This window comes from Phalangium opilio, unplaced genomic scaffold (assembly GCF_054372755.1).
Source record: "Phalangium opilio isolate 3A_F unplaced genomic scaffold, DU_Popi_V2 ptg000206l_1, whole genome shotgun sequence".
In the NCBI taxonomy this organism is placed as follows: domain Eukaryota; kingdom Metazoa; phylum Arthropoda; class Arachnida; order Opiliones; family Phalangiidae; genus Phalangium; species Phalangium opilio.
In genome coordinates, this window is record NW_028324216.1 from 379,804 (window position 1) to 395,464 (window position 15,661).

General features: G+C 37.1%; 2 protein-coding genes and 1 long non-coding RNA gene across 13 annotated transcripts; 2 read left to right on the forward strand and 1 right to left on the reverse strand.

Moving 5' to 3' along the window:
* The first annotated feature begins 1,649 nt into the window (after window positions 1-1,649).
* LOC149621371 (uncharacterized) lies at window positions 1,650-3,473 on the forward strand. Its single transcript, XR_016375099.1, has 2 exons — window positions 1,650-1,928; window positions 3,049-3,473. It is a non-coding gene; the product is annotated as an uncharacterized LOC149621371 (long non-coding RNA).
* LOC149621372 (uncharacterized) lies at window positions 2,019-7,735 on the reverse strand. 8 transcript variants are annotated; one of them, XR_016375094.1, is made up of 5 exons: window positions 7,626-7,690; window positions 7,520-7,569; window positions 7,373-7,457; window positions 5,093-6,007; window positions 4,155-5,026 (listed from the first exon to the last, which is right to left on the reverse strand). XR_016375094.1 is itself a non-coding variant. In XM_089853748.1 (4 exons), exons 1-4 carry the CDS (start codon window positions 7,653-7,655, stop codon window positions 3,038-3,040), a joined length of 360 nt encoding a protein of 119 aa, XP_089709874.1. In that variant the 5' UTR covers window positions 7,656-7,670; the 3' UTR covers window positions 2,019-3,037. The 8 variants fall into 8 exon arrangements, 2 of the variants coding, with proteins under 2 accessions (XP_089709874.1, XP_089709873.1); XM_089853748.1 differs by lacking the exons at window positions 4,155-5,026; window positions 5,093-6,007 and adding an exon at window positions 2,019-3,259 and having other exon boundaries at window positions 7,520-7,542; window positions 7,626-7,670; XR_016375093.1 differs by having other exon boundaries at window positions 7,520-7,660.
* A 299-nt stretch (window positions 7,736-8,034) lies between these two features.
* On the forward strand, window positions 8,035-15,073 carry Tbc1d22 (TBC1 domain family member 22). Of its 4 annotated transcripts, none has more exons than XM_089853857.1 (10): window positions 8,035-8,243; window positions 8,966-9,013; window positions 9,096-9,271; window positions 9,337-9,534; window positions 9,601-9,810; window positions 9,878-10,143; window positions 12,196-12,499; window positions 12,579-12,706; window positions 12,815-12,910; window positions 13,931-15,073. In XM_089853857.1, exons 1-10 carry the CDS (start codon window positions 8,164-8,166, stop codon window positions 14,060-14,062), a joined length of 1,638 nt encoding a protein of 545 aa, XP_089709983.1. In that variant the 5' UTR covers window positions 8,035-8,163; the 3' UTR covers window positions 14,063-15,073. The 4 variants fall into 4 exon arrangements, with proteins under 4 accessions (XP_089709983.1, XP_089709984.1, XP_089709985.1 ...); XM_089853858.1 differs by having other exon boundaries at window positions 9,126-9,271; XM_089853859.1 differs by lacking the exon at window positions 8,966-9,013.
* Window positions 15,074-15,661: the final 588 nt, after the last annotated feature.

Sequence of the window (15,661 nt, forward strand, 5' to 3'; positions counted from 1 at the left end):
AAAACTTATTTTTAATTATTATTAAATATTATTTGTTAAAATTATTTCTTTTTATAAGCTTACTAATTATAGTTATGACTATGTTATAGAAACTTCATTGGTACCCTCTGAATATAAGCAAAAGTATATCTTACTTTTTTTTCTCGAGAAAAGCGTACCACAAAGCGGGGTAATTGGAACATAATTCTACCCAACATAGGACTTAACTATTTGCCAAGGCCGGCTTGTGGATTTTTGTCCCACGTCAAGGATTGTGGGTTGATTGGTGAAGATTTAGTACCAAACTGTTATAGAATTCACCCCACTGCGTGATGCACGAGAGAGCAAACATGGACGGAAAACACCGGGTGCCTATGCTCCTATAGTTAAAGTATAAGATCCAATATATCATAAGTCCATAACAGAACAGGTGAGTCGAGTATGTTGACATGACACACTCTTAATGAACAGAAATCAATGAAATTTTGCATACGTTAGCAACGTTATGATGAATGATTACACACTTTAAAAAGTATTTTAATCATTAATATTTAATTAAACCGAATGTATCAAATGGAATATATTTCTAAATAAAATATTGCATTATTATGTATATTTATTTATTTTTAGTTGTAAGCTTACTTAATTTAGTTAATGGCTAAGGAAGAGAAACTTGATTCATTACCTCTGAATTAGAGTATGATTAAAGCGCTTTCTCAACATAATAGAGCGATGAATCGAATATTTTTTTACATGACACACCATAAGTCCATCCTCCTATTTAGTCTGTGCTAAGCCTTGGACAGCGCCTCACCAGGCGTCGCTTTACGAGAATCTATGACGTTTCACCTACGTCACTTCATGACAAACTCTCATTAACAAGTGACACACTTATGAAACATATCTTATAAACTTATGACACACTCTTAATAAACACTCAGAATAAATGACTATCCAATGTAAATTATGAATAAAGTATCAAAGTTATAATGAATGATTTTATTAGAAGTGCATTGGACTGAAGCGTTCATCTATGAGTGTGGTAGTGAACGGATTAATTAAACCCGGTTACGTGACATGACGTCATATCCGGTCACGTGATCTGACGTCAAAGGTGACGTGATTTGACGCGTCCTGACGTCAGATCACGTGACCTGTGACGTCAGACAACACGACCTATGACGTCATATCACGCGCCCTGTGACGTCAGATCACGCGACCTCTGGCGTCGTATCACGTGCCCTGTGACGACATATCACGTGCCCTGTGACGACATATCACGTGACCTGTGACGTCAGATCACGTGACCTATGACGTCAGATCACGTGACCTGTGACGTCAGATCACGTGACCTGTGACGTCATATCACGTGACCTGTGACGTCATATCACGTGACCTATGACGTCAAGTTACGTCACAGAGGTAATTGACTTGTGACGTCACGATAGACGTTAATAATAGGTAATAATGATTATCCATTCAATTATTTAGGCCTAGCGTTCATTAATATAGGCCTAGTGTTCATTAATATAAGCCTAGCGGTGTTAAGCAATTTGAATCTCGCGCCTAGGACACGGCCCATCCGAGTCCGCGAATCGGCGCTTTTAGCGCCCCCCCGACGTTGAAAATTCATTTATTAGTTGAAAGTTCGAGCCGCACTCGTTCTTTTGACTGGAAGCCGTGCAGGAGGTCGCTTAGGAAAATCTCTCCCGCTCTGCTGACGTTGGGACCTTTCTTCCTAGTCCAAGTTCATTCTTTGCCTGGAAGCCGTCGAGGAAGTCGCTTGGGAAAACTTTTCTCGCTCAGCTGATCATGATCCCGGCTTTTGCGGTCGATTCTTGATAGCTCCGCCATTTCGCTGATCGTTTTGGAAGAGGATGCAAGCTGAATTCGAAGCTTTTCAACTTACTTGGCGGCCATTGCTTCGCCTCGTGGTGCTTTAACAGTCCGTAAGCTTAAACTTTACAATAATCCAAACTCATCTAGCTCCCCTTCAATTATTTCATTTATTTCAAGTATTTAAATTAGTTAGCTAGTGTTAAATGTTAGTGAATTTTATTTATTTATTAAAAATCCAGTAGCATAAACAAAATTTTACAACGAGATGTTGGACAAGTTTAGGGGCTATTATTATTATTTAATTTAGAGATAGAGCGACAAATTTTCGAAAATCAGGTCCGGCAGAGAGAATTCTAAAACAGTGGACGGTTGCTTAAGCCTTGTCCCATTTAAAATCAAGTTTCAATTTCTGCGTTCTATCTGTGGGATTAGTTTTAAATAAATAGCAGGTTTCCCCGAAATTAGTTAAAGGGATATTTTAAATTATTATGCTATTAAACGGGGTTCCTAATTAAATTTGAGATTAAGCTACATATTTTCGGAAATCAAGACCCGCAGAGAGAATTCTAAAACACGCGGAAGTTGCTTTAAGCCTTGTCCCATTTAAAATCAAGTTTCAATTTATGGGTTCTATTTGTGGGATTAGTTTTAAATAAACAAATAGCAGGTTTCCCCGAAATTAGTTGAGGGGATATTTTAAATTTTTATGCCATTAAACGGGGTTCCTAATTAAATTAGAGACTAAGCTACATATTTTCGGAAATCAGGTCCCGCAGAGAAACTTCTAAAACACGCAGAGGTTGCCTTAAGCCTTGTCCCATTTAAAATCAAGTTTCAATTTATGGGTTCTATTTGTGGGATTAGTTTTAAATAAATAGCAGGTTTCCCCGAAATAAGTTGAGGGGATATTTTAAATTATTAAGCTATTAAACGGGGTTCCTAATTAAATTAGACATTAAGCGACAGATTTTCGGAAATCAAGTCCCGCAGAGATAATTTTACATAACGAGGTTGAGCTGGGCATTTTTGGAAAATTTCCTGAGTTTATCCAAGCTTTAATTTATGGTGGCAATTAGTTGGTGTAGTTTGTATCTCTATATAAAATTGGTAGCTAGTTTTGTTTCAATTAAGGACACGTTTTTCTTGAATTACTTAAATCTACGAGATTATTTTGTTAGACCCAAAAGTAGGCAATAGTTAAATGTGTTATTAATATGTTTCAATTTATAGATGCGGTTGATATTCTTGGATTTTTATGTCGCTGGTTATTACGAGACGTAGCTTCCAGATGACATCCTTTGCTCCGATTGCTGTAACCCAAAGCTGTTCTGGACTTGCTTGTATCATTTCCGATGGCATCCTTTGTTGGATTTACGTGACACGATGTCTTCCTCTGGACTTGCAATCTAAGCGCCGATCCGAAGATACGAACATTATCAACCTAGAAGACATAGAATTCATCATTTTTACTTGAATATTTTACATGTAACCACTTATTTTAATTTTTTGTTTGCAAATTTTATATGTAACTACTTATTATTTTTTTTTGCGTTCAAACTTTAACTTACGTAACTCTTTAATCATTTTTTTGTTCGAAATTTTTGTAAACACTTGGTTTTTTTGTTTCTTATTGAATAAATTTTGCCTTAAACCTCGTTCTTTCTTTTCTTTGAATTTTTACAATACTATACTTGGTTTCAATTTTTTAATGTCTGGACTTAGGGGGTTTTTTTTTACCCTTTTTTTAGGCTTATTTTTTTTAATAAAATAGAAAAAAAAGAGCAATTAAAAATATTTTTTATAAAAAAAATAAAATATGTATTAAAAAATTATAAAAATAATCATTTTTTTTAAAAAATAATGAAAAAAGAAGCAAAAAAAGTCAAAAAAATGGTTATAAGTAAATCGATTGTTTTTTTTGGCCCTAGTCTAATATCGAAACTTTTTATTGACCACAAGTTACCAGGCCTAACGTCAGGCCTGCGGGCCCAATTTAAATTTAACAAGTCCCCTGTTTAACTCGGGAATTATTAAATTTAAACTAAAGCCCGCTGTGGAGCCCCCAAAACCAGGAAACTTCGTCCACTACCTCCTATATAAGAATCAAGGCCCGAGTATGCTCCCTCGTCAGATGGGGATTTGGACTTGTATATAATTGTGCGGTTTCCCCGTGAGGTGGAGCTCGTTTCAGGATTTCTTATTTCAAATCACGCCCGTTCGCATTAGCACAATGACTTTGACTATTTGGCCAACATTGGTTAATTAGAACTATTTTATGTTTAATATTAATACCAGTTTCATACTTTTAATTTATAGGCAAGCTTAAAAAACAGGTTTTATTAAAGTTGAAAAATAATTTTATTAAAACTCATTGCATCAGTTTTAATTTTAAAGTTTTAATAAAAACAATATCTATTAAAATTCAAAATTGTCTTATCAAATCTTTTTGTAACATTGTTCAATTATTTTTTTTTCATATGATTCTTAAGCCTTTGCACTATGCCTGGATGCTGTGTTATTTATGGTAGTGGGTGGGATGTAAGAATCAGTCGTATAAAGTAAAGAGGGATGGTAAAACAGTGGAAATTAAATTTCACAGAATTGTTGTGAAAAGGAGAACGAGTTATAAATCGAAAATGTTGGAACTCCAAAGACGGGGAAATGTAACATGCATTTCGTTAGTGGGTATCGGACCCTAGTCGGGAATCGGCGGCCCTCGCGGGGAAAGCGCTCTTTTTTGAGGGGTTGCTCTCGTGGTTTTGCCCGGCCCTGCTTGGATACCGACATTATTTATGAAGCCGACGCTAAGCCTTGGTTATTAAGGGAAATATTTTCGATATTATAATTTTTTAAAGCTTCAATGTGCATGTGTTTTCTCCAGTAGGATTTAAATATAATTCCCATATTATTACTAAGTTTTTTAAGTTCCAATAATTTTAGTTTATCATAGTTTAGATTCAAATTTACTCCGTTATCTACAATCCCAGCTATTTCTCCGTAAGCCGAAGGCGTCGTCTACACGTGATAGCTGTGACGTCAAAGTCTGGAAACGAGCGCCGCGCTGCGTCTAAATCCCGCGAATTAAAATGCCTCATTTCGAAGATAAAAAAATTCCCATACTCGGGCCTTGATTCTTATATAGGAGGTAGTGCTTCGTCCTTAGCATGGGATTTCCAATGAAAGTCCACTCGCTGACGTCCACTTGTTCCTGCGTAAGAAAAATTCGAATGATTATTTGGAAAAAATAACACATGTGTAATTTCAAATTAATTACCTTAATATGAAAATCCACAAGAGTATTCTCGCATGATGTAACGCAAAATGTTCCGGCATAAGACGAATTACTAAGATTTGACAAAATGGCAAATGCGTAATATTAAACTAAATACCTTAGTATGGGGAAGTAAAATAATACCATAAAAAGCTAAGCCTGGCCTTAAACCCGCTTAAAATCGTGTTTACTTTTAAAGGACAAAGCGTATAAGCAACCTTCTACCTTAAACATAAATCAGAAATTCATTTAGATCCTACAAAAGTTCCTCAACGAGTTGCCAAAAGCTTTTTCCTCTAAAAATATTTTTAATTAAAACCATAAACTAGATACCTTAATACCGCAAAGGGAATCTCACCCTTAAAATCCTGATTACGTTCATTATTCTTAAAAGGGAGGGCTAGGACCAGTTTTCACCTATTCCATAATCATTTTATTTATGTCCTGACGCAAAAAAATCCCTAAATAGAACAGGCAAGCGCTTCCCTTCTAAGAATAAATAGTTTACCCTGAAATTACATAGGGGTAATAAGAATATTTAATTATTGCTATGCACTGAGCGCCTAAAACGCTTCACAAGCTGTCTAAGTAGTTTTCCTATTGAGATTCCCTTTCAACGGATAAAATCAAAGTGTAGACCTGAATTAAGAATGGAATTGTACTGGGTCAGACTCATTGTCTTAATACTACTAGAACTATTATTTCTCCGCAATAAATGCCTAAAATATTTCACACGCCGTCTAAATAGTTTTCGTAAAGAGATTCAGTTTCAACGGATGAAATCAAAGTGTAGACCTGAGTTAAGAGTAAATTTGTACTGGGTTCATTGATCTGATTAATATTGCTTGCCATTTTGCCAAATATTAGTTATACATTATAGAATCCAACATCAATTGCTCCTTTGGAAACGAATGATTGCTAAAATAAAATCAAATTCAAACAATCAAATACAATTTAAAATTATTTCATCTTAAATGGCACAAGTATTTAGAATATCATTAATTTTACTTTCAAATAAATCATTTAACATAACTAGATTTAGGGTCAATCTTGAAATATTCAACAATTAATGGCATAAATAATCACTTTGAATTACTTTTAAACTGACTAAAAAGATTGAATAGTAAAACCAGGAATAAATTCATGGTACAATTAACTAGTAAGTTTAACTAACATTTAATAAGATTAATTTCAACTAATTAGATAAGTATCGCATAAATGATAATCATGAACATTGTGCCATTTTAGGACAAAAGCTAAAAATCCTTAGGACCTGCTAAAAATTAACCATTTGAAAGATTCCAATGTACTCTAAATCACAAATCCCCAAACTTATACAGGGCTGATACTCATTCATGCGCTCAATTTTAGTTCAATAAGTGACTAATAGTGACTAATAGTCACTAATTAGTAAGCGTAAAGTGACTAAATGGGGTCAAATTAAGCTATAAAAAAGGGCCATGTCGAATAAAATGTTTTCGGAGATGACCGATTTCCATAATTATTTTCTATAATTAAAGATACTTCAAAGGTCTGTGTCGTAAATCAAGCCCAATCTATGGGGTTAGATATTTCCAGTCAAAGGAAAGGTCACCTCATAAAAGGTCTTGGGCGAAATTGAATTAAATAATTTTGGAACACAGCTCATAATTGCTGTCGTTATAAATCAAATCATTCATTTGTATTGGATTGTTTTTAAATATTAAATTAAACACTTCTTGGTCGGGAAGATGAATAACAGTGACTCAGTATCAGCCCTGCAAATAGTGCTGTTACGATGAAAACAAACAGGCCTGACACCCATACTTGCAGCAATAGATTTGTTAATTGAAAACATTTTAGAGAGAACTACAGTTTACACAAGCACTTAAAAACCTCATTTCGGCGTTAATAACTACACACTTGCCGTTAAAGGTTTCCTACTTGCTTCGGTTAAAGGCATTATATAGGCCATTAACTTAGGCAAAAAGTGCATTAGTTTGGTAACCAATATATAAAACCATCTAAGGGTTAGTTTTCTTCAAAAATACTGTCGTAATTAAAGGGCTCCACTAGAGGCTTACGGGGTCTCTATCCTTACACGTGCAAACGGCAGACCGCCTTTTACCTCTTACAAAGCTACCGCTCCGGCAAGCTGCCGGTGAAGCCCTTTAACAAAGCTACTTCTGCACAGTTAATCATAAAGTTTGAATTTGCAACGCTTAATTTTCATTCAGTTGCAATAAAACTTTGGTATTTAATCTAAATTAACCCTTAAAATATAAATATAATCAAAATATTTACCAGCAAAGATCTCTTTAGCCCAGAACTGAATGGCGGCCAAAGAGGGTAGAAGATGGCGGCATCAAGCCGGAAACGGCCACCACCCCTAAAGGCAAGGATTTGCCAAGGCTTAGTCATAATTAAAAACCCTATTTTTTTCACGGTTACCCATAAACTTTCCAGTTGCAACGCTTAATTTCGTATCGGTTTCAATAAAACTTTGGTATTTAATCTGAATTAACCCTTAAAATATAAATAAAATCAAAATATTTACCAGCAAAAATCGCACAGAAAATCGCAGCATCTCGTTCCCACGGAAATCGGTCTCAAAAAGAACCCAGAATGATTAGACTTATTAGGTGCAAACATGGACCGCTAGATGGCGCTGCTGAAGTTAGGAAGACTTCAAAATATGGCGGGAGCGTGCGTTTCAATTTGATTATTTCTATTTTCTAATATAATTAATAATTTAGGTAATTATAATTTAATAATGTCTTCATAACAGCCCAATACACTATTAAACGGCCTATTTTACATAGATTCATGCTTGAATCCTAAAAAGTTAATATTGTTTCTTGAGTTTGCGTTGTCGAGTGCGTGATCGAGTGGGCTATGTTTGAAGCCACGCGGAAGCCGGTGACGTCACTGACACTTGGGTTGGGTGACGTTTTCAAAATGGAGATGATGGAGGATGAGACGCGGAAAAGTGATTAATGAGGTTATTGCGTTTAATTATTTTATTTTATAATTAAAAAGTACAGTTAAATTGGGTAGTATTATGATCGAACGTCTTAGGAATTTAAAGTTACATAATGCAAAGCATCGGTGACAAGAGTGCTAATGACAATAAGATTGCTTTTTGGAAGAAAAATTCGACTAATCTACCTGGAAGGTAAAATAAGCTTAGGCCTAAAACTAAAACAACCTATTATTTTTGTTTTGGTAGAATAATAATTCCTACTTTATGCATGCCTACCTTTACCCGGCCTAATTATTACCTTAAACTTCGCGTTTAGGCTTAAACTAATGTACTGTATGTTGCCTACAACCAATGACTATGTTCTTTAAACAGACATAACTAACAATGTTTTTAAATTATCCTTCGTTAGAGCTAAAAACAATCCTTATCTTCATGTAATGATTAGATAAAATTTAACCCCCTTGACCTGTAGACATCGCTAAAAAAGTAATTAGTCATTACCTTGGTTCAAGTACCCAATTTTTCCCTAGTTTTAAACACTTCCGTGTATGTTATATATTATAATATGGAAATTAAGAGATCATCTAATTTTGTTGTTTATCAACAATCATCCTGTTGAATGAAACAGTTTCCAAAAACAGATAAATAATTATTAATTATGCATACTGTAACAATAAATACACGTAACATAAGGCGCCCCTTCTGATAAGCCAGGCTAGATAAGGACACAAACGGAGGGACACATCGGCAAAACTGTATTTTAGTCAGTTATGATGAAATTAATCTATCAAGGCCCCTAATCATGAAATGTTTGCCCCTTTTAAAATTACAACCTTAACTTCTTTACCGTTGTATGTAGAAGAAGAAATAAAACCAAACCTTAGTAGTAAAAAAAATGTTCGTAAATCTTACAGTATCCAACGAGTGTATGGTGCTATGCATCCCCCTTATATAGATTCAAAGTAAGGGTTTCCTTCTTTCTTTTTTTTTGTTAAACTATATTATTATTCGTATTCGTTCCTTCCCACCAAATTTTAATTGTAGTGAACTAAAAACATCACCACAAATTCATAGGCCTTGGACTCCTAAAAGAGGGGATAATTCTCGCGTTAGGCACAATCGTTCTTCATCTTCTAGTTCTTTTCAAGAGTTTCAGGAAAGTACGGAAGATGCTTGGGATGTTGGGGATGATGATGATTTTTGCGTTGTTTCGGGAAGTGGTTAGTTAGTTAGTTTTAATTTTAATTAGTTTTAACTCGGAGTTAAACCCCCTAACCTATTTTAGACTTAAAAATATCATCAAAAGTTGTTCAATCTGCGGCCCTAACTGTTTTAAATAACCACGAACTCAGTAAATCCGCTCCTAATTTGGTGACTGGATCCCCGAAATATAATCCAAAGAGTGGCTTAAGTAATACTGAAGAGAATATAAATAATTTTAAAGGCTCATCAGGTCACGTTCAAAGATCTTCGAGTCAAAGAGGTCAGGGCTATAATTTCAATTTGGTCTATTTTGAGTTGGTTATAATTGAAATTTGGATTTAAATAGAACAATCTCCAGTGCCATCTTCGGCGGTTATTAGAGTACCTCATTCTCAAGGTGGTCCTGGTTTTGCGATTCGCCAATCATCGGCTCCCCCTAGAGCTCCTTCCGATAGATATTATGGAAAAGCTAACGCTACCGGAGGATCGACTGATAGAGAGGCTGTTAGGTTAGAAAAATTTCACGCGTTGTTAAATGGACCAGCCACAGATTTAGGTATAAAATATATAAGTGGTTTTTCACCTAAATAATTATTAATTTTTAATTTGTTTCTTTTATACAGAAAGTTTACGGAAACTTAGTTGGTCCGGTGTTCCTCCGATGTTAAGGCCAATTATTTGGAAGTTATTAGCGGGGTATATACCTAGTAATGTTGATAGAAGGGAAGCTACTTTAAGGCGGAAACGCGAAGAGTATTTTAATTTTGTCAAAAAGTATTACGATACAAGGGAAGAAGATATACATCAAGAAACGTATCGACAAATTCACATTGATATTCCAAGGATGAGTCCACTAGTGCCACTTTTTCAACAGGAGATCGTCCAACAGGTAAAAATTTAATTAGTATTCCAGCCATTTAGGCTGAAGTATTCGCTCCGTTTAGGCTGAAGTATTCGCTCCGTTTAGGCTGAAGTATTGCCTCCGTTTAGGGACGAGTATTCCCTCCGTTTAGGCTGAAGTATTCCCTCCGTTTAGGCTGAAGTATTCGCTCCGTTTAGGCTGAAGTATTCGCTCCGTTTAGGCTGAAGTATTCGCTCCGTTTAGGCTGAAGTATTCCCTCCGTTTAGGGACGAGTATTCCCTCCGTTTAGGGACGAGTATTCCCTCCGTTTAGGCTGAAGTATTCGCTCCGTTTAGGCTGAAGTATTCGCTCCGTTTAGGCTGAAGTATTCGCTCCGTTTAGGCTGAAGTATTCGCTCCGTTTAGGCTGAAGTATTCCCTCCGTTTAGGCTGAAGTATTCGCTCCGTTTAGGCTGAAGTATTCGCTCCGTTTAAGCTGACGTATTCGCTCCGTTTAAGCTGAAGTATTCGCTCCGTTTAGGCTGAAGTATTCGCTCCGTTTAGGCTGAAGTATTCGCTCCGTTTAGGCTGAAGTATTCCCTCCGTTTAGGCTGAAGTATTCCCTCCGTTTAGGCTGAAGTATTCCCTCCGTTTAGGCTGAAGTATTCGCTCCGTTTAGGCTGAAGTATTCGCTCCGTTTAGGCTGAAGTATTCGCTCCGTTTAAGCTGACGTATTCGCTCCGTTTAAGCTGAAGTATTCGCTCCGTTTAGGCTGAAGTATTCGCTCCGTTTAGGCTGAAGTATTCGCTCCGTTTAGGCTGAAGTATTCGCTCCGTTTAGGCTGAAGTATTCGCTCCGTTTAGGCTGAAGTATTCCCTCCGTTTAGGCTGAAGTATTCCCTCCGTTTAGGCTGAAGTATTCGCTCCGTTTAGGCTGAAGTATTCGCTCCGTTTAGGCTGACGTATTCGCTCCGTTTAGGCTGACGTATTCGCTCCGTTTAGGCTGAAGTATTCCCTCCGTTTAGGCTGAAGTATTCGCTCCGTTTAGGCTGACGTATTCGCTCCGTTTAGGCTGAAGTATTCGCTCCGTTTAGGCCCGAGTATTCCCTCCGTTTAGGCTCGAGTATTACCTCCGTTTAGCCTCGAGTATTACCTCCGTTTAGCCTCGAGTATTACCTCCGTTTAGCCTCGAGTATTACCTCCGTTTAGCCTCGAGTATTACCTCCGTTTAGCCTCGAGTATTACCTCCGTTTAGGCAAGAGTATTCCCTCCGTTTAGGCAAGAGTATTCCCTCCGTTTAGGCCCGAGTATTCCCCCGGTTTAGGCCCGAGTACTCCCCCGGTTTAGGCCCGAGTATTCCCTCCATTTAGGCCCGAGTATTCCCTCCGTTTAGGCCCGAGTATTCCCTCCGTTTAGGCTCGAGTATTCCCTCCGTTTAGGCTCGAGTATTCGCTCCGTTTAGGCTGACGTATTCGCTCCGTTTAGGCTGACGTATTCGCTCCGTTTAGGCTGAAGTATTCCCTCCGTTTAGGCTGAAGTATTCCCTCCGTTTAGGCTGAAGTATTCGCTCCGTTTAGGCTGACGTATTCGCTCCGTTTAGGCTGAAGTATTCGCTCCGTTTAGGCTCGAGTATTACCTCCGTTTAGCCTCGAGTATTACCTCCGTTTAGCCTCGAGTATTACCTCCGTTTAGCCTCGAGTATTACCTCCGTTTAGCCTCGAGTATTACCTCCGTTTAGCCTCGAGTATTACCTCCGTTTAGCCTCGAGTATTACCTCCGTTTAGGCAAGAGTATTCCCTCCGTTTAGGCAAGAGTATTCCCTCCGTTTAGGCCCGAGTATTCCCCCGGTTTAGGCCCGAGTACTCCCCCGGTTTAGGCCCGAGTATTCCCTCCATTTAGGCCCGAGTATTCCCTCCGTTTAGGCCCGAGTATTCCCTCCGTTTAGGCTCGAGTATTCCCTCCGTTTAGGCTCGAGTATTCCCTCCGTTTAGGCTCGAGTATTACCTCCGTTTAGGCTCGAGTATTACCTCCGTTTAGGCTCGAGTATTACCTCCGTTTAGGCTCGAGTATTTTTAGTAAATAAAAATCTAATTTGTTATTAGATATTTGAACGAATTCTTTACATCTGGGCCATTCGTCATCCAGCCAGTGGTTATGTTCAAGGGATGAACGATTTAGTGACTCCATTCTTCGTGGTCTTCCTGCACGATTTGGTTGAACCCGGGACTGACGTGGAGGGCTTCCAAGTGTCTAACGTTCACCCTGATAAGCTCAAACCCATCGAAGCCGACTCTTTTTGGTGTATGTCTAAATTGTTGGATGGAATTCAAGATAATTACACTTTTGCCCAACCCGGAATTCAAAGACAAGTTAATATGTTGAAGGATTTAGTCTCTAGAATAGATGGTATTAAAAACTTGTACATCTGTTTTAATTGTTTCGCTAATAATACGCTAATTAACTTCAAAATTAATTAATTAATTAGCGCCACTTCACGATCATTTAATTAACCATCAAGTGGAGTATTTGCAGTTTTCTTTTAGATGGATGAATAATTTGCTCATGAGGGAGTTGCCATTGCGTTGCACAATACGGTTATGGGATACTTATTTGGTACTACTTTTTTATTAGTATTTATTTATTTATTAATTTATTTATTAAGGGTATTAATTAATTTTCATCATTATGGATGTGTTAATTGGTGTTTAATTTTTACTTAAGTCGGAAACAGAGGGTTTCTCATCGTTTCACCTTTATGTTTGTGCCGCATTTCTTACATATTGGTCTAAAGATCTGTTAAGGGAAAAGGATTTTCAGGTATAGTATTTTTCAGTTATGGATGGTAATGTGAGTACTCGGTGCTCTATGGGCTCTATTTAACTACTGAGTGTAAAGAATGGAATATATTACTAAGCCAAGTATTCTATTTCCATTAGATAATATAAATTAGTATTCTCGCATTCCCGCCACGATTTAGTGTAAAGTTTTTCCGCGTTTTAGGCTTAAGCATTGGCGCCATTTAGTCTGGAGTTTTGCCTCCGTTTAGGCCCGAGTATTCCATCCGTTTAGGCCCGAGTATTCCCTCCGTTTAGGCCCGAGTATTCCATCCGTTTAGGCCCTAGTAATCCCTCCGTTTAGGCCCTAGTAATCCCTCCGTTTAGGCCCGAGTATTCCCTCCGTTTAGGCCCGAGTATTCCCGCCATTTAGGCCCGAGTATTCCCTCCGTTTAGGCCCGAGTATTCCCTCCGTTTAGGCCCGAGTATTCCCTTTGTTTAGGCAAGAGTATTCCCTTCGTTTAGGCCCGAGTTTTCCCGCCATTTAGGCCCGAGTATTCCTTCCGTTTAGGCCCGAGTATTCCTTCCGTTTAGGCTGAAGTATTCCCTTCGTTTAGGCTGAAGTATTCCTTCCGTTTAGGCCCGAGTATTCCTTCCGTTTAGGCCCGAGTATTCCTTCCGTTTAGGCCCGAGTATTCCTTCCGTTTAGGCCCGAGTATTAACTCCGTTTAGGCCCGAGTATTAACTCCGTTTAGGCCCGAGTATTCCCTCAGTTTAGGCCCGAGTATTCCCCGCCATTTAGGCCCGAGTTTTCGCGCCATTTAGGCCCGATTTTCCCCGCCATTTAGGCCCGGAGTTTTCGCGCCAGTTAGGCCCGAGTATTCCCTCCGTTTAGGCCCGAGTATTCCCTCCGTTTAGGCCCGAGTATTCCCTCCGTTTAGGCCCGAGTTTTCCCGCCGTTTTGTCCGGAGTTTTCCCGCCATTTAAGCCCGATTTTCCCGCCATTAGGCTTAAATGCTGGCTAGTACTAGGTATTGAATCTGGTTAAATTCTGATACGATAGGGTCTAATGTTGATGTTGCAAAACTTACCAACGTTACATTGGGGTAATGAAGAGATCAGTCTGTTATTGGCTGATGCTTATAGACTGAAATTTACATTCGCTGATGCACCTAATCATCTACAGCCAAAGTGACCTTTTTCTCTTGCGTTCAAAAACATAATTTAGACCGCGCTAAAAAAAAAGAAACAAAACTGTACTTTTTAAGTTTTAATAGCTCGTCAAAAGTACAATATATGTATATATATATATAAATGAAAAACTCGTAAATATATGAAACAGCGCCCCGCGGATAAAGTAAATGGTTGAAGGCGCTACCGTATTTAAATAAGAAATAAAATAAACTTTGGTTTTATAGAAAGATGAAAATTATCAAATTAAAATGAAATAAATTTTGCATCGGGAGAAAAAAAAAATCAGTGAAAAAAAAATTAAAACATAAAGCTAGCCAATATTTTTAAAGAATAATTAATTAACGCTAACGTTGAACCCGAACCCCAAAATGCTCGGAAAAATGCCTAACATTTAGGCAAGAACGTTGAAATCGCTGCAAAATTTGGGGAAACTTCTAATTTTGACAACTAGATAGAAAGAAAGCCGCCTTTGTTTCAAATGTGAAATATTAAAACGTAGAACGTCTTCTTCTCAAATAGGAGCTAATCGTGTTCTAGTTGTCAAATGAAAGTTCTAATTTTGTTTGCTGGCAATATTGAACGAAAATATTCAAGTGCAAGCCCTTTTAAAGGAAATTTTACGTCCATTTATGACTTAAAAACGTTTTTTCGCAACCGGTGAATTTAATTACGAATATAACAATTAATTTTTCATTTAAGTTTTAATTTCTTTATTTTTTTTTTTCTTGAGCTTTGTTTAGTTAGTTTATTTCTTATGCTGGTTGCAAGAAAAAAATAAATACAATAAAATTAAATTAAATTAAAAGTAATTAAAATCTTTATTAGTTCTTTGAAGATTAAGATCTGCGTTTTTTATTAGTTTTATTTCGATTTTTAACTGATTAAATAAATATAAAACGTGATCAATAGGAAACAAAAACTATATTAAAAGGAATGAACTTTTGAAAAGAAGAATCAAATGCAAATAATGAATGCAGTTTGACACCAAAAAAATTAAAGGGAATTATTATAATATTAGGTTTTGTTATTTATAAGCCTTTTAGATCCTAAGCCTAGTTTTTAGGCCTAATGGTTACGATGTCCGCCATTTTGTTTTCGAAAATGTAGCCCAGAGGTCATTGTCGAGGTCAAGGTTTGAAGCAAAATCTATTTCGGAAGGAATTCCGATTCCGAAATTATTATAACATTAGGTTTTGTTATTTATAAGCCTTTTAAATCCTAAGCCTAGTTTTTAGGTCTAATGGTTACGATGGCCGCCATTTTGTTTTCGAAAATGCAGCCCAGAGGTCATTGTCGAGGTCAAGGTTTGAAGCCTAATTTATTTCCCATTCTGAAATAAATTAACTTTAAAATAGTGTTTACTCGCATAATCAACGTTTGCTGGAGGGACTCGAATAATTATTTAAAAGTGAGTACCTTAAATAATAATTAAAAGTTATAGAAAATCTTAAAATTTAAAATTAAATAGTTAAGCCTAACACCCAGTGACCCAGGCTTATTTCCTAGTCGTTACATTTTTAAAATACCCACCATCATTGGCTCTCTCCCTAATTGGTAGAACTCGTATCGACCAATGCGGAGCGATAAAAAAAAAGGCGGA